Source organism: Microcaecilia unicolor, chromosome 4 (genome assembly GCF_901765095.1).
Source record: "Microcaecilia unicolor chromosome 4, aMicUni1.1, whole genome shotgun sequence".
Lineage (NCBI taxonomy): Eukaryota > Metazoa > Chordata > Amphibia > Gymnophiona > Siphonopidae > Microcaecilia > Microcaecilia unicolor.
In genome coordinates, this window is record NC_044034.1 from 317,294,200 (window position 1) to 317,313,008 (window position 18,809).

The following is an 18,809-nucleotide window of genomic DNA, read 5'->3' on the forward strand; positions in this document are numbered from 1 at the left end:
AATGAAGCTACCTCCATAAACATTAGACTAGCGCAGAGATGATGGGACATATGGGGAGGGTTGGACAGGGGTGGTCCCGAATGGTTCTCTGATGACGAGAAGAGAGGGCAGAGTTTACCGACGGACCCTGGCCCTGGACCAGGATTGTGTTATCAACCCTCCTTGGTGGGCTGTCCAGTAAAGTGAAGTCAGTGACAGATAAGGGGGCGTGGAGATGATGCAGTGGGCGTAGTTTAGAATGGCGTGATGACGCGCAAACAGAAGGGTGTGGTCCTGGAGTCTCCTCCTAACACCGACCGAACTACGTGCCGGAACTTACCGGAAACAACCGAGAATGACGGGAAGAAAACAACGGATGGAGAGTTGAGAACAAGAACAGCCGGAGCGTGAGAGAGGTCTAGAGCCAACGGGAACGACAGGCTACGGAGAGAGGGCGGCCGGCGCACTAGGGAGAAACCAGCGGGTAGAGAGAAAAGAGCTAGCTAAAGTGTGAGGAGTGGACGGGGAGAGAGACGGCCGGAGCGTGACAAGACCATAGAGAAGCCGCAGTGGCTCTGGAGTCTAAAGGCGACGGGTGCGGAGGGACAGTAGCGGTGGCGGCGATTTGGTGCATTCTTGCCGCTTCCGGATGATGATTGACGGTTAAGGGAGCTGGGGGTAAAGGGGCTGCTCTCTCCATGGCGCCCAGGACTGGTGGGTTCTCTTCACGGCTTTGCTTTCTTCCTCTTTTAGTTGCAGGAAGTGTACCTTGCTGCACTCGGGACTCCGCAAAACACTTTTCACCTAATATTTCTTTTATAGAAGGAGCCAGCAGGGTTCAAAATCAAACCGCAGTCCTCGGAACATGCACCATAGTAACTCTTATGACGTTATTGGTAGAATCTAGCAAGATAGAAAACGTAATCTGTTGGCTGTAATCGAGCAAACTTATTACGTTTTTCAGGAGAATTTAATCATTCAGTTTGGGCAGTGATCGTAATATAATCGTGCATTCAGTGGGGTTAGGGCATTACACTCCCCTCCCCCCCCCCCCCCCCCCAAAAAAAAATGTGCAGAGGAACCTTTCTTGGCTAATAATTCCGACCTTAATTTCGATCTTAGTAGTTATAGAAGCCAAAAAGCAAAGAGTTGGGGGGTGGGGGGAGAAGAAGAGGGAGGATGACAATTCTTTTAAGCTCCTAGTAAAAATTGGAATGTGTTCAGACTGGACCAGATTTTAAGGATATCGAAGTTGATCTTAAAGAATAAATGTGCAAATTAGACTCTAGTAGTATTTATTTATTAATTTAAAACATATTTTATTTAAATAAAAAAAGGTACTTGCATTGATAGTGTTTCTGTTGATGATTTATGGTTCCGTTTGTGCTGTGTGTGTGTTTCCTAGTGTTCGACTTCATTCACTCAATTGAAATATATTGCAGACAATGGACTTATAAGCACTAAATTTTTGTGTGCATTGCTGCCATTTAGTTTTTTTTGTTGTTTTTACTTATTAAAAATAAAAACATAACTGCATGAAAACGCGTTGCTTTTCTATTGGATTTAAAAAACGCTGCTGTAAACATGTAGAACCAAGGGCGATTTAATTTGTTACTCAGAAGGAAAATGTAGAGGACAAAGAAGCTTGACTTTATCTTAAAGTGCTTTGATAGAATACATGGTAGGTGTTCTCTACTTCCAGCATGCAGACGTTGGTAGTAATATATCTGTTCTCTCTAGGCATGTCTGGTTTTAGAGATTCTAGTTCTTTCATTGCCGAAGTGCCCCTGTCTCCTTTTTTTGTAAATGGTTTGGTTTGCTTTCTTTGATGCCCTTCTATAGCTCTATGAATTCTGCTTTCCCACACCAGCTGTTCTGTGGTTCTGATTTTACTTGCTCTGCAATTCCTATATCTTCCCCCCCCCCCTTGCATAATGTGTTCTTGGGCTAGTTTAGAACTTTCATGGTTTGATTTTAATTTATTATTAGTCTTTCTATACTGCCCTTTGATATGAATGATTCGTATGGTGAAAGAATAATAAAGCTCTTGCTGTTTCTTGATACAATTTTCATTTTCAGGCTAGGGCATTACATTCCTATTGCAAAAGCATTAATGGTGTGTCTATTAATAGCAAAAGATCTTGGAGTCTATTCATGTCTAGTAAGAAACTGAATGGAATGTTGTTTTCTTCAAAATGTCATGCAATATGCCTTGCATTTTTTTGAATAATGTGGTAAATTACTTGTATCAAAATTCATATGTGTGTTCTTAGAATTAAATTTTTCTTTTCCTCTATTTTTGTTCATAAGGTGAATCTAGACCAAGACAGAGATGATTCTGTTATTTTGTCAGATCATTTTGTATCATGATATCAAAATTATAGTGTACCTTTTTAAAATGTAAAACCTAGCTTCTTAATCCCCTTTTCCCCCCTACTGAGCCATATGTTTCAAAATTGCAAAATGTAAAACTGATCTCTTGTAAACACACTATTTTTTCCTAAGAATCCAATAATGGGCGCTTGGAGTAGTAGACTGATCAGTCGAGAGAAAGTACAGGAGACGACAGGAAGCTGTGAATGTAGGAAGAGGAGGAGAAACTCAGAATGTCAGTGTGAGAGCGACACTGATGATGAGCAGGAGAGGTTACTCAACACTCCGAGAAGGTACTTCAGCTGTTTGGTTCCAGTCATTACTTACTGAGTATATTTGTAAGTAAGACTTGCCGGAATGGGTGTTTACTGTTCTAACAGAGTGGTTTCTAGAAGTAGGTTTGTTTTCAGAGAGACTTATATGTTTATCAGCAGCTACTAAGTGTTTTACTCCCCAATCTGTGGATTTACAGTGGCACTTTATGGATTGTGCTGCTGAAAATCTTTCTAACCACCAGGGTGGTGCAAGGGTCTTCCACCTAACTATATAACTATATATAGCTTATATAGGGCCAGATTCTGTATATGATGCCTAGAAAATCTACACGGAAAACATTTCCACCTAAGCGTATTCTGTAATGGGCGCCTATATTTAGGTGTGGTATGTAGAATACGCTTAATTGATTTACACCAACAAAAATGTGGTGCAAATCCCAATGTGTAGATTTAGGCACATTGTGCCATATTCTATTACTGTGTGCATAAATTTTGGAATGCCCTTGAAACTCCCATAACCACACCCTTTTTTTGCTTGTGCACATTAGAATTTAGGCGCAGTGTGTTAACAGAATACGTTTGTTATATGTGTAAATTCTAATTATTGCCAGTATATTTGCTTATACCCTACAGTGTCAATTAAAATGTTCTATTACGTATTGTTGACATTGTAAGTAGTATATACTATGCCATACTTTGTATTTGCATATTTTTACTGCTGTAATTTTCTATTACTCATGTTTGATTTATTCTTACTGTACACCGCCTTGAGTGAATTCCTTCAAAAAGCCAGTAAATAAATCCTAATAAATAAAATGTTCTCATTATTGCTTATTAAGTGCTGTTAACCATGCTGATTGGCTTGTTAAGCAAGTTACATGCATTGTTACAGAATTTGCTTGGATTTCAGCTTGGAACACTAGGTGAGCTATATAGAATCTGGGGGATAGTGGCTATAATGAGCCACTATCCATGTTGTTAAGCAGTTAGGCACTGAGATGATCAGCGCTAAGATAATCCTATATAATAATTCTCACCTCCAACAGGATGTGCTTGGGACCGTGCCTGCCGGAAGTGGTCTGCTAGGCAGGCATGCTCTGACCTCAGTGACATCAGTGACAGACAATTTGGCAAAGCAAAACAATCTGAGTGCTGGCTATTAGGACACAGGATTGATAGGAGAGTTTTAAAAGACTGAAGGAACCGAAAGTGTTAAATGGGGGGAGGGGTGGAGTTCTGAACCACTGAAAGACATGAACATTTGGGAACAATCTGAATGCTGGCCATTAGCACACAGGGCACATAGGAGAGTTTTAAAAGACTGAAGGAACCAAAAGTGTTCGGGGGGGGGGGGGGGGGGGGGGGGGCGGGGCGGAGGGAGTTCTGAATGAATGAAAGAAATGAAAATTTACGAGAGGAACACAATCTGAATGCCGGGCATTTGGACACAGGGTAGATAGGACACTTTTTTTTAAAAATGAAGTACGTGAAAGTATTACATCTTGGGGGAGGGGTGAGGAGGAAAGCGGTGGGGTATCCGGATACTGGGCATTAGGGCCACGGGGGTACATAGACTTTTGAAAGCCTTAAGGAACCCAAAGTGTGGGAAGGAGGAGGAAAAGGAGGGGAGGGAACGGGGTGAGGGGCATTAGGAACAGGGGAGGGGGCCCTGTCACACACACTCATTCTCACACACACACACACACACACTGTCACACAGACAGTCTCACTCTGTCACACACCCGCACATTCGCTCTGGCTCTCTCTCTCAAACATACACACTCCCAGGAAAACCTTGCTAGCGCCCGTTTCATTCGTTCCAGAAACGGGCCTTTTTTACTAGTATTCTATAAAGGGTGCTCTGCATGGAATAACCCTTGCAGAATACTAGCTTAGTGTGCATCTCACACCTAACTTCGGGTGCCAGCATACACCTGGTGGGCGAGCAAATGATATTCTGTAGCATTGTGCTTGAATCCTGGGAATGCCCCTCCCATGGCCATATCCCCTTTGGAATTGTGTGCCTTGAAATTAAGTGCACAAATTTCAGAATAGGGTGTAGGGCTGAATTTTGTGCAGCTCCAAATGAGTGCCAATTAACACCAGTTCTCCATGGACAAGAAGCTCTTATAGCCACACAGGTGAATTGTTGCCTCGGTGATGTCACCAACCTGGTCATTCTGTAAGCGCTGCAAACTTAAAGCCTGGTGCGCATGTCCCTAAAATTCTGCCCAAATACAGGTAGATATAGGTGATAACCAAGCCCCCTTACTTAGTTTTCTTCAGTCCGCAGTAGCGGAACTACCTGTGTCTAAATTTTGTCCCTTCGTATTTCTAATTCATTTACAACGGAGTTCGACTTCACGTCTATTATATTGACTTTCTCAGTGAAAACCAGGCTTTAAGTGATGTACCTCTTGCTTCCGTGAACTTTCTTTAACTGACCCACACAGTTTGTGTTTATGTTGTCTAGGAGCTTGACGTGACACTGCAAACTGTGCCAACTGTAAAGATTTATTTCTCAAAATATATGAAATTCGAGTGTTGAAATTAAAGTATTTTTTCCACACCTCTATTTTGAGTGCTTGAACGTCTAGCATCAAAAAGAGTATGACTAAGAAAAACACCTCTGCTTAATCTCAAGAAGCTTCTACTTCAGTAGCGCAGCCAATATTACCTGCTGTCCCCCTTGCTTCAGTGCCTGGGGATCAGGCTTCTTCAAAGCCTGCTTTGTCCCTTGCCTCAGTGCCCACAAGAACTCCTCAGAGCCAACTCAATTCAGCAGCTTCCGTCGGCACCTGTCCACAATGGAGTTGAGCAGCTGCAATCTACTCTTAACACACAGTTTTTCAGGATTGCAGATGCCAACAGCTTTTTCTCCATTTCCAAAGCGTCAGCGTTGAGAGAGCTCCTCTTCGACGTCAGGCAGTAGGAGCTGATCTAAAAATAGGTTCTCCAAGCATTGTTGCCTGCATTCTCGACACCGAAGAAGCAGAACCCATAGATGACACTCTTCTTCTTCCTTGATGCTATCTACAATGGCTCACTCCAGTACTTCTCATAAAAAGTCAATTTTCTCATCAGTCTCTTCTAAACAGCATGTATCCACTACAGAATTACCACCAAATTTAATAATTTATTTACAAATTTCCTGCAGCAATCAGTACAAATCACCTGATAATTCTTTGGTTACACATGATCCTAAAGATTCTTACTCATAAACGGCACCACAGACAGCGGTCTTTTTCTTCCTCATTCTCTAGACCAGACAGATCTTTACCAGTCTCACCATCTTTAGCACCAGTGCATAAATTACTCACTTGCTCAATCGCCTTATAAGCAGCATTCTACTCATCCTTCCAAACCTTCTACTACTCAGTCGCCACAGAAGGAGACTTCCATATCATTAGAAGCGATCTCTTATTCAAAGTTTCTCTTTAAATTAGCTGAAGCTACAGGTATCACCCATCACAATCCTGCCAATCTTCTGATAAACATACAGTTACTAATCTATGGAAACGATAACTCTACTATTAGCCTCAGTTCTCCAGGAACACCATAAGAAGATATGGCTCACCCCATTTTCTATACAACCAATTGAGGGTACCCTAGGATTTTGTAAGCAGCAGCTTTCTTGTGCATCTTTAATATTCAAGTCTGCAATGAGGAAGCATAAACACTAAAGGATTTTACTAATCATCCACCTCCAAAAGATTTAACGGTTGTGGATGTCATGGCACATAAATCGGTCAGCTAGAATATCAGCCCACACATTTCGTCAGATAGAATACTTATATACTGTCTTGGATGATCTAGCAAATTCTTCAAGATAGCATTTCTACTTTCCACTTTCCAAACTATAATGTCCAGTTTATAGAATTGTTCAAAACAAATGATGAGTGGTACGTGATAGTTATACTTCTGTTAGATGGAAAGTGTCTGCTATAGCGTCGCACAGATTAGCCTGGTTATGTGCCTCTACCCTTGGAGATTCTCTTTTGTAGACAGTCAAGGAATAATTGAAGGTCTCAGGGATGATTGTACTACACTAGATACACTAGAAATGGATAGACAACAACTTCAGAGATCAAATTACAAAAGCTTCCTTATTATTCATCAAGATCTTGATACCAACAATGTAAAACATTTTTGTCTACCAAATCATATAATTCCAAGGCACTTCAACAACAATCTACCTACCAATCCAGAAATACAAGAGAGAGAAGAAATCAAGAATTGTCTCCTCAGGACAACCAAAACAAAATCCTACTTTCTGACACATTTATGTCCCACCAGTATTCCTGTAGAGGGAAGACTTCAAAGCTTCTACCCTGTGTGCAAAGAATCACTACAGACAAGTGGATACTAAAAATTGTTCAAGACGGTTACCGATTTACATTTTCACTATTGTCCATCTCAATTTTGATTGATAAAATAGCAGCATCCACAAGTTCAAAGATTGCTCATAGCTCAAGCAATAGAATTAGTTCCCCTTTCTCAAAGAAACAAAGGCTTTTACTCCGACTACTTTCTGATCCCAAAGAAAGGAGGGTGAGCTTGAGCAATCTTGGACCTTCATCTGTTAAACAAGTATATTTGAAAAGAAAGATTTTGCATGATTACTATGGGAGCGGTTCTTCCATTCATTCAACAAAATACCTGGATGACATCTTTAGACCTTCAGATACATATCTGCACGTTCCTATCCATCTGTCGTACAGGTACTTTCATTACCAATACAAGGTCCTTCCTTTTGACCTCACCCCAGCTCCCAGAGTATTCACCAAGTTTGCAATAGCACCTTTGGCAACCCTTAGAAAGGTATAATTCTATATCCATACCTGGACAACTGGCTAATAGTGGAAAACAAACTAGCAGATCAGTATAATATCCAAAAGACACCGTGTATGAGACAAATGCCCGACACAGGCCATGTTTCGCCCAACAATAGGGCTGCGTCAGGGGCTATAATGAACAACAAACATATTAAATTATAAAACATGAAAATTTCATAAAAATATATATATATGTATCTAAAATATATAAAACATCAATAGAAATTAAAATGTACATATGAAACATGAATTGTGAGTATGTCCAAAAATATATAAAACATCGATATAAACTGTAATGTACATGTAGAACATAGACATGAATTATAAACTGGAGAGTCCTTTAATTAAAAAATTAAAATATATGTGGTAGACATATAAAATAATAGACATCAACTGTTTATCAAAAATATAATAGAGATGCATGTAAATATACATAAAATATATAAATATAACAACAGAACAAATATATTCCATATATATTGCAATTATATTATAAAATACCAGCAAAAGAAAGGCACGATCATAAAAATTAGTCCATAAAATGGGTTATAAAACCATTGGAAGATCAAAAAACAATGCATGAACAAAAAATTAATAAATAAAGGCTTACATTTTTTTTTTAATTTTAATACAAGATTAAATTTTTTTTTTATTAACAAAAAAATAAAAAATTAAAAAATTCAGGACACCTACCTAGTCTGTATCTTTCTTGGTATCAGTTGGGTGTAACACTCTCCATACATCTATTAGATCTAATGTTTGCCCCATCCATTTCAGGCCTTTGTTGGATGCCACTGTATCTCTCCTCTGTCCCTGTGAGCTATCTATTGAAGCGTCCCGCACCATGTTGAAATCCCCGCCCACCAAGACATGTTCACCTGGGTAGGAACTCAAGTGGTGCATCACCTGGTTATAGAATTGTCTGTCATATTGATTGGGAGCATATACATTACAAATTAGTAGCTTCTGACCAGAAATTTCTATCTCCATCAAGACATATCTACCTCCAGGGTCCGCTACCAATGGGCGTACCGAGGCCGCCACTCCTTTACGGAGTAATACTGCCACTCCTCCTTTTTTCCCTTGTGCCCCGGCAGAGACGCATTCCCCCACCCACCATGTTTTTAATTTTGCATGCTCCTGTGGGCTGAGGTGTGTCTCTTGCAGTAGAGCAATGTCTATATGGTGTCTCTGCAAATGTTGTAAGGTTTTTGTTCTTTTTATGGGTGAGTTGATGCCCCCCACATTCCATGTTACTAGCCTAACCATGGTCTATATGTAGTCTGTTCCTCTGTTGTTGCTCTCTCAGATCAAGTATCTTCCTCGGGTGGACGCCCCAGCCTAAGCCCCCCCCCCCCCCAAATACATCTTCTATGAGTAATTTGGTTTCTATTCATTACCCTAGTCCTTCCCCAATATAAAAGTTGAGCATCCTCCTCCCCGTTTCTTTTCCTCTGTTCCTTATCCCTTATTTCCCTTCCCTCTCCCCCCCTGTCCCTCCTCCCCTCCCTTAAACCCCTCATTCCCTTCTTCTGTGTTCCCCCCCCAAAAAATGGGAATTGGTCACGTTTACCGCTTCCCGCCCCTCCCCCCTCTGGTAACGCTTCAACAGTCGAGTCCCAGTGCATTGTTATAAGGCAGTCCCCTGAGTCCCAAGCACTCATCGTTCATTCATTCTTATTCCTCCTCATTCATACCTTTGTCTTCCTGTATTTCCCCAATACATTATTATCCCCAAACAGTCCAATTATCCCCATTTGCAAATTAAACTTTAAACTGTGAGCTTAATGCTCAAACTTAGAAGTCCTGTGTGATAACAAGTCCGGTGTGGCCGAATCGACCCCACCATGGTACCTGGTATGTCTCTATTCCAGCAAAATCGGCTGCCGGTACTTGGTGTCTATGGGTACTAGTTTCTCCACTCTTTTGGCCTCTCCCGTGTCGCTCCGTTCAGGCTTACCAGAGTTGTTCAGAGAAGTCTCCAAGCTATCCAAAGTACCACATACAGTCGATACCTGTTGGTAAAATGTCTTATTACTGAGATGAATGGTACTCAAGGAACCAAGGCATGCGTCTTCTTAGAATCAATTTGCCTAGTTGGGGGTAACGATTTCATGGCGGGGTGGCCCCCCCGGCATTCCCTGCATTCTCCTCTTCCAGCTGGGCCACAAAACGGCATGCTTCCTCCACTTCAGCGAATGTGTGTACTGTGCTTTTATGTGTGACCTTCAGTACCGCTGGGTATAATAGATTAAAGCGAACTTTCATATTAAATAATGCTGTGCATATTGGGGAGAAGGCTTGATGCTTTCCAGCCACCCCCGCTGAGTAATCTTGGAAGCACAAGATTCGCTTCTGTTCGTAGAGCAGCACGTTGTCTTTCCTGGAGGCTTGCAGGATTATCTGCTTGTGCGCGAAGTTGAGCACTTTCACGATGACCACTCGTGGTCTGTTGCCATTATCTGGGCGGGGGCCTAGTTGGTGCGCTTTTTCCAGTTGTAGGGGCCCCATGTTGACAGGGAAATCCATCCTCGCTGTCAGCCAGCATTCTAAGGCCTCAACCAGATCTTTACTGCCCAGACTCTCCGGAAGCCCCACTAGGCGTAGATTATTTTGCCTAGATCTATTCTCTAGGTCTTCTGTCTTTTGCTCTAAGGCTGCCAGATGTTTTTGTGAAGATTGATGTTCGGCTTCCATTGTTTGCACTCGGTCCTCCACAGCACTGGTTCTTGTCTGGCAGGCCACGCACTCTCTCTCGTCCATTCTCGTGTGCAATTTTTCTAGTTTATTGTCGATGGGGGATAACCGTCTTTCCAACAGCTCCGCCATTATCTCCACCACCCACGCGGAGGAAATGGAATTTCTGGCCTCGACCGGGGAAGCTGCCATCTTGGGGTCTGCTGCTTTCTGCCTCAGTTTGTCTTTTTGTGAGGCTTTCATTGCCATCTCTGACTCCCACTGCGTGGTAAGCAGTTCCTGAGCTGCAGGTTCTGTTCCGACGTCTGCTGCTTGATTCTATGGGTGCACAAGTGGCCCGATTCTCAGCGGGGGAGGGGAACGAGCGAGTTCGGAGAGCACTTCACCTACGTCTGCTCTCTGGCATGGCGCCATGTGACCATTGAGACGTTTCCCTTTATTTATGACTGGTCCAACGTCGAGCTTTAGGGGAGGCCCCCACGGGCCCTTCCATGGGTTCCGCCGAAGTGTGTGTAGCCAAACCTGCCTCCTGCAACAGTTGCCATGCCTCTTCTAGGCCCTTGATTCTGTGTACAGCTCCTTTGAGCAGGAAGCTGAGAGCAAAGGGGGATAGCCAACGATATTTAATCTGCTCTTAGAATATCTAAAACTGGTTTAAATTCCTGTCGTTTAGCCAAGGGTATAGGCTGACAAATCTTGATAAATTGTAACTGAGCCGTCCTGATACTTTAAAGCTGGAAGCTCCCACGCTTTTTGCAAGATGATTTCCTTGTCCACATATCTAGAAAAGCACACTACGATGTCTTGAGGCCTATTATCCGGAGGTGCGCGCATCGCCCTGTGCGCCCGTTCCAGCTCAGTAGGCGGTGCTGCTTCCTCGCGTCCCAACAAGGGTCGACACAAGGCCTGAATCACATCTCGCACATTTTCCTGATTATTATTCTCCGGTATGCCTCAAAAGCGTAAATTATTCCGAAGACTTCTGTTCTCAATATCGTCCAGTTTAACTTGCAAATCTGTGCAGTGTACCTGCAAAATATTATATTTCTTCTGTAAATCGGTCACTGCTTCCCCCTGTTCTTCCACTTGCATCTCCAAATCCTCAAACCGAGACCCCAGCTCCCGCATGTCCTTATGCATAGTGTCTATACGCGTGGCAAGCTCTGCCCGCATCTCTTTCAGCTCCGATCGTAAATCTTTAAAGCACCTCTGTACCTCTCGGGTAAGATTCCTTAGATTCACCGGCTCCTCTTCTCCTTCCTTCTCCGACCCACTGTTATCCGGTGATGGTCAAGGTTTAGCCGGCGAAGCAGGCTGCATGGCTTGTGCTGGCGTCGCTCCCACTTCTTGCCTCCGGAATTGGCGAAGAGACTCTTTAATATCCAATGTTTTTGTTTTCTGGGACATCCTATATCTTTAGTCAGGCGATGGAGCCTTTAATCATGCCAATAAAATCCAGATGGATTGCGATAATAGCTTTAATTCGGGAGGAAGAACCGGAGCCCAAGATCAGGTGTCCATTCAGGAAGCTGACGTCATATCCTCTCCTTAGAAGCTACTTTCATCCGGTTTATATCCTTGTGAATGTGCAGTCTCCAGAATAGTACACAATACTCCAAATGAGATCTTACCAAACATTTATACAGATACAGTATAGCTTTTTTCCTATTTGCCATTCCTCTTGCTATGTACCTAAGCATGGTTTAACTTTTACCATAACCTGTTTGGTCACCTTCCTAAGAAATTGCCTTTAGATCTTGCTTTTGTTCTGTACACAGAACAACTTCATGCTATATATTGAACTGCTGCCTTGAGTAACCCAAATGCATATCCTTATGTTTTTTTATTTTTTAGCATTAAATCTTAGTTGCTGAACTTTAGACCATTTCTCAGGTTTTGTAGATCTCTTCGCATGCTTTCCACACATTTTAGAGAAGTTGCAGATTATTATCGTTGGTTTAAAACCCCCCCCCAATCCTTTCTGATTGATAATCCTTTTGCAAAATCTTACAAAAAATGTTGGAAAAATTCCATCCCAAGGACTGATCTCTGGGTTAATTACCCTGTCCTCAGAGTGGACTCCATTTACCAGTGCCCTTTGCCTCACACTCAACCAGTTTTAATTCAGTTTATAAGTCACCTATTTCCAACGACAAGATTTTGTCTAATCCAGCATTCTAAAACCATTTATGAATTGGTGTCTTTCTCAGTAAGGAATCAATCATGATGTCCTTAGGTGCAGTGCTATAGAATTACCTCATGTATTTAGGTACCTATTGCATAAAGGAAAGTGGGTGGCTATTTTCTTTTATAGAACACTAGTGTAATTGGGTGTATATGCATGTATATAGTTAGCCGAGGGCACTTTAACACCAGCCATAGAACTGGTATAAATGCTCATGTGTAACTTAGTTTTCTGTATGTTATGTCTGTAATTGTGAGTCCACCCAGGCGCTACCTTTGGGTAGGCCCATCTGTCATATACGTACATACTTACAGAATAGCTAACAGCATTTTGGCATTTACACATATGTGTACACACATCACTTTCAAATCATTTATGCTTGTGATCAGCCCATAAATGTTAGTGCCTACTTTATAGAATTACCCCTTAAGTATTAATCCTTCTGCAGGGCCGATTGGGCCCATGTGAAACCTTTTACTTCATGTTCTTGTCATATTTGAAGACTTGTACAAGATACAGTACAAAAGCTCTTAGCCCTTTTATATGGTCAACCATGTATACCTGAACTGTGTTTCTCAGGATTTTGTTTTGAATGTATCTGTTAATTTCATCAGGAATATGAAAATATGTAACAATTCAACATTTATTTTCCAGGAAGAAACTGAAGAGTACCTCTAAATACATTTATCAGACTCTCTTTCTGAATGGGGAGAATAGTGATATCAAAATTTGTGCTTTGGGACAGGAATGGAGCTTGCACAAGATTTATTTGTGTCAGGTAAGCCTTAAGGTCTTTTTATGTCCTAAGAAAGAAATGCCCGCTGCTTCTCTTACGTCAAGTCCTACTTTTGGTTTAAAAAATAAAAAAGAGTGATTTTAGACTTATCTGATGAAATTCTGAGTTTTATGGGAATGTCTTGGATTACTTCATTAACCCTAGTTCACCAGAAAGACTGGCGAGTAGAATGTGCACTTTGACTACCTGCAGAGAACTTGCTTTATTTCCTTAAGTGAGGTGGGGGAAGTATCTTTTAATAAATAATCCCTGTTAAAAAGGTCCGGTCTAAACTTGTGCTTGAGCCAGACCATTTTGCTTTACACCTGTTTATTAAAGGGCCTGTTGGAGACTGACTGAGTTTCAGTTTTGGCTTCAGCACCAAAACTGGTCTGAAATCCAGATTCGGCCATGTTTCGGTTTTGGCCAAAAACTGCTGGTGCATTTCTGGCTGAAGCCGAAACACCCCCTCACCTGAGCAAAAAACACCGCCCTCCCTGTGCCTACTTAAAGTCCTGGCAGTCTAGTGGCCTAGTCGCTTCTGTCCAAGCCAGCTCCTCATTCAGAATAGTTGCCAGGACCTCCCGTAGCAGTCTTGTGAGACCTACTGGAGCTCCCATTAGCGAGTTTGAGATTGGGGAGTGCTCCTGCCCATGCCTGATCTCCTGGCCCCCTGGACTGATTATTGGAGCTGGTTGCACTGGTTTTATTACTTTTTCTCCTTTTCAACCCAGGAATTGTCTCCCATTCTCAACTCTCCCTCTCAACTAGTCTCTCCTTAATACCTGAATTGCCAATTAAATGCTGTTCTTCTAGCCTTCTCAGGGGGCCACTATTTCTCTGTCTCCTCTGCAATCCAGTCAGCAGGGCCAGTGGTTGAATGCCTCCTGCTGTGATAGCTTCTTTCCCTCCCATGATGGTCAGATCAGCTGTTTCATCAGCAGGAGGAGCGGGTTAATCTGGGCTGCCATCCAGTTAAATGCAATAGAAATGGCTCCAATTCAGGAAATGAATTAGGGTTTCTACTCCATGTACTTCTGATTTCAAAAAAAGATAGGAGGAATATGTCCCATTTAAGATCTCAGGGACTGCAACCTATTCTATACAGAATCATTTTAAAATAGATACTTTTCACTCCATCCTCTGCAACTTGACAAAAGTCAGGTTGGCTGTGTTTGCTGGATCTTAATGATGCTTATATGCTATTCTGATTCATCCCAGGTGCAGAAAATACCTTTTCTTCCTTCTACATGCTAATCATTACCCTGTACAAAGTCCTTCCTTTTGGCTCTCTTTAGCCCCCAAGTTTTACTAAATACCTTTATGGTAGTGGCTACTGACCTGCAGAGGCAGCGAGTCTTTTCATACTTTGATGACTGTTCCTACTCAACAAGGGCTGTCTGTAGATAGCCTTGAAATGATTAACTTTCTTGAGAGATCTGATATGGAGGCTGTGGTACCAGCCACACTATTAATTCAGTTTGCTTTAGACGGACAGAGATTGGTTGCTTAAATTGTTGTTTTTTTTTTTTTTTTTTTTAAGTACAAGGATGTTACATTTATGACTTATAAATGTATCCTGATGTATCAAGAACTACTCAGAAAAAAAGATGGCAGAACTTTTGAGACCTCCGGTATTGAGGGCAGCCTTTGTTTTTAGACACCTATGTAAATATGTGATTTCTTTGATTCTTTGCAATTGACTAATTTCCTTTCTGGCAAAATGGTAGTCTCTTTGAGTACTCCACAATGGCTGTTTCCCCGTCTTCGTAATGATAGTATACTTGGTCTTTTTCTTGGTGCTGTTTCTCATTGTGTATATTTTCTCTGCATTTTCCTAAGTTCCTCCCTCACTTATTGTGGACGGACAACAATGTATGATATTATATTTTTGCTATATTTTTTGTGTACTTTCCTTCATATGTTTTCTATAATTACATGTTTTGTCATGTAAAGTTTGAACATGTCATAAAAAGTAAAAAAAAAACAAAAAAAACACTGGCTTGGAAACATACTTTTTTTTTTTTTTTAATCTCTTTATTGATGCATGAAGTCAGACAGAAATCTCATACAGTATTTGCAAAGCACTGTGTTAGCAATAACGAGACAACAAAAGCATAATGACACTGACCTTCATGTCTTTTACCATTAACTCCCGTGCCCCCTTAAAGTTGCCCCCCTTTCCCCTCCCTATACCCCCTAACCTCCCCCTTATTACTTATTGGGAAACATACTTCTATTGGGTCTTGGAGAGCCATGGAGTGTGACTCTCAGCTTTACTGCTTTTGCTGCAAGGTTTCAGCTAGATGAGGCAGCACGCAAAAAACCCAGATAGCTGAGAACAGACTTCTGATTCTATATCCCCTGTTAAGCAAGTTCTTTAATTTGAGCTGAAAGCCCAAAGGCAGGAGGAGGAAGACGCTGTTAGGGGTAGTTCTGAACTTGATGTGGTAAGCTTAGCATCTTTAGATATGGCCACACAATGGCACAAAACACAAGTGAACTGTTGAAAGCATGATTTCCTCCATCTGTACCTATGTTATTTCTGTCTAACACAGATATGGTAATGTACTTTTTTTTCCTTCCTTTCATTTGTTTTTTTCATAATACTAGTGTTCTTATGACTAAAACAGTACAGTGGATGTATTTTCATATGTACTTTTTGATGTATTTCCTTACTCTTCAGCAGTCTGCTTTACTCTTTGTAGTCTGGATACTTTTCCAGTATGTTCAGCGGCTCTTGGAAGGAATCCAGCATGAGCATTATAGAACTGGAGATCCCAGACCACAATATTGATCCAGAAGGTAACCAGAGAGATGGAAGATGCGTTCTTTATGTATGTTTAAATTAAAATAATTTTATAAGGGGGCACCTTTTAAGGTGCTTAATGTTCAGCCCTATTTTGTAAAGACAAGCAGGCGCCTACTTGTCTTTGTGCCCAACACTTACACTAGTATTTTATAAATATTTACCCAGACCTAGAACTATTTTTCAAATATACACTTAAATGAATATTTTATAATCTATGTATCGTATATACTTGTGTGCTCCACCAGTGTTTTGCCCGAACTCCATCCCATGTCTCCCACCAGTAAAGTATGCGCCATTAAGTCAAACATGCACTTGTTGGTATTTTATAAGGCCATTTATGTGCGTATGTGGCCACATCTATGTGTAAATGATTAAAATATTACTGAAATGGACACGCACTTTACCAATTAAAGTACACACCCTTATAAAATTACCTTCTAACACTCTAAGCCTAGAAATGGCACCTGCAGTTAAATGAGCAGTTGCACATGTAGTAGACTAGAACCACTTGTGTGTAACTTAATTACTTAATTGGCCCTTGAGTTGTGCTTAATTGGTAATAGCTAGCACTAATTTGCAGTTAGGCATGTGAGCTATGACCCTAAGTGTGCAGTAAATTGACTAGCTCATAACTGCACAGGGGTGTTTATGTGGGAGTTTTGACTACCTCTATGAGAACATATCAGTTGCTGTATCCATTCCAGATAACCTTCCTTTAGGAAGGAGGCTAAATTTATTTTTATTTTTTGGCCACCAGATGGCCCTTCATAACCTCCTATAGATTGGTTTTAAATAAAAAAAAATCACCTGTATTGGATACCATCTTGAATTAGTGGATCAGTCTCCAAGTTACTACTACTACTTAACATTTCTAGAGCGCTACTAGGGTTACGCAGCGCTGTACAAATTAACGAATAAGGATGGTCCCTGCTCAGAAGAGCTTACAATCTAAAGGACGAAATGTCAAGTTGGGGTAGTTGAGATTTCCTTGGAAGAGGTGTAGTGATTAGGTGCCAAAGGCGACATTGAAGAGGTGGGCTTTGAGCAATGATTTGAAGATGGGTAGGAAGGGGGCCCGGCGTATGGGCTCAGGGAGTTTGTTTCAAGCATGGGGTGAGGCGAGGCAGAAAGGGCGAAGCCTAGAGTTGGCGGTGGTGGAGAAGGGTACTGAAAGGAGGGATTTGTCTTGAGAGCGGAGGTTACGGGTAGGGACGTAAGGGGAGATGAGGGTAGAGAGGTAAGGAGGGGCTGCAGATCGAGTGCATTTGTAGGTGAGTAGGAGAAGCTTGAACTGTATGCGGTATCTGATCGGAAGCCAGTGAAGTGACTTGAGGAGAGGGGTGATATGAGTATATCGGTTAAGGCGGAAGATAAGACGTGCGGCAGAGTTCTGAATGGACTGAAGGGGGGATAGATGGCTAAGTGGGAGGCCGGTGAGGAGAAGGTTGCAGTAGTCAAGGCGAGAGGTAATGAGAGAGTGGATGAGAGTTCGGGTGGTGTGCTCGGAGAGGAAGGGGCGAATTTTGCTAATGTTATAGAGGCAGAAGCGAGAGGTCTTGGCTATCTGCTGGATATGCGCAGAGAAGGAGAGGGAGGAGTCGAAGATGACACCGAGGTTGCGGGCAGATGAGATGGGGACGATGTGGGTGTTATCAACTGAGATAGAGAGTGAAGGGAGAGGAGAAGTGGGTTTGGGTGGGAAAACAATAAGTTCAGTCTTGGCCATGTTCAGTTTCAGGTGGCGGTTGGACATCCAGGCAGCAATGTCTGATAAGCAGGCCGATACCTTGGCCTGGGTTTCCGCAGTGATTTCTTGTGTGGAGAGATAAAGCTGGGTGTCGTCAGCATAAAGATGATAGTGGAAACAATGAGAAGAGATCAGGGAGCCTAAGGAAGAGGTGTAGATTGAAAAGAGAAGGGGCCCAAGGACAGATCCCTGAGGAACTCCAACAGAGAGCGGGATAGGGGAGGAGGACGAGCCATGAGAGTGTACTCTGAAGGTACGAAGGGAGAGATAAGAGGAGAACCAGGAAAGGACAGAGCCCTGGAACCCAAAGGAGGACAGTATGTCAAGAAGTAGGTTGTGATTGACAGTGTCAAAAGCGGCGGATAGGTCGAGGAGGATGAGGATGGAGTAGTGACCTTTGGATTTGGCGAGGAATAGGTCATTGCGACCTTAGTGCCGTTTCTGTCGAGTGTAGGGGGCGAAAGCCGGATTGAAGCGGATCGAGGATGGCATGAGTGGAGAGGAAATCAATGCAGCGGCTGTGAATGGCGCGTTCAAGTATTTTGGAGAGGAAGGGTAGGAGGGAAATGGGGCGGTAGTTGGAGGGACAGGTAGGGTCAAGTGATAGTTTTTTGAGAAGTGGTGTTACCACAGCATGCTTGAAGGTGTCTGGGACTGTTGCAGTGGAGAGAGAGAGGTTGAGGATATGACAGATGGTTGGTGTGATAGTAGGTGTGATGGTGCCTACTGAGAGCATCAAGATCAAGCTTGCAGCATCAGGAAATACTTATAAAGGAACCCTTTCATAGGCCAATATAGTCTACAGAGGAAACAGGACAGGGATTTTATTCCAAGTATTTTCTGGTCACAAAGAGGACGGGATGACTCCTCTCCTTCATAGATCTTCACCTGAGGATGCAAGGTTGCTTAACAAATGAGAAACACATCTACATATCAGCCTTCTTAGGCTTTGAGCAGTTTTCTACAGTCTAAAGACCTGCCAAGAATGGCTTACAGTGAAGGTTGTTGTCATCCATACTGACCAACCAGAAGACCATGTTCTGTATTAATAGACAAGGGGGTACAGCTTTCTAGCTCTTTTCTGAGAAGCAGTGAAGCATTGGACCCTTCTGGCACTCTCAACCAGTTAGC

General features: G+C 42.3%; 1 protein-coding gene across 3 annotated transcripts in view; it reads left to right on the forward strand.

Moving 5' to 3' along the window:
• Positions 1–256: 256 nt before the first annotated feature.
• The window catches only part of GMCL1 (germ cell-less 1, spermatogenesis associated), an 82,401-nt gene continuing 63,848 nt past the window's right edge, over positions 257–18,809 (forward strand). For all 3 annotated transcript variants that reach the window (XM_030201893.1, XM_030201894.1, XM_030201895.1), the window contains exons 1-4: positions 257–693; positions 2,485–2,645; positions 12,999–13,122; positions 15,828–15,924. In XM_030201893.1, coding sequence (XP_030057753.1) covers positions 2,494–2,645; positions 12,999–13,122; positions 15,828–15,924 — 373 coding nt within the window. In that variant the 5' untranslated portion in view covers positions 257–693; positions 2,485–2,493. The remainder of the gene's footprint in view (positions 694–2,484; positions 2,646–12,998; positions 13,123–15,827; positions 15,925–18,809) is intronic.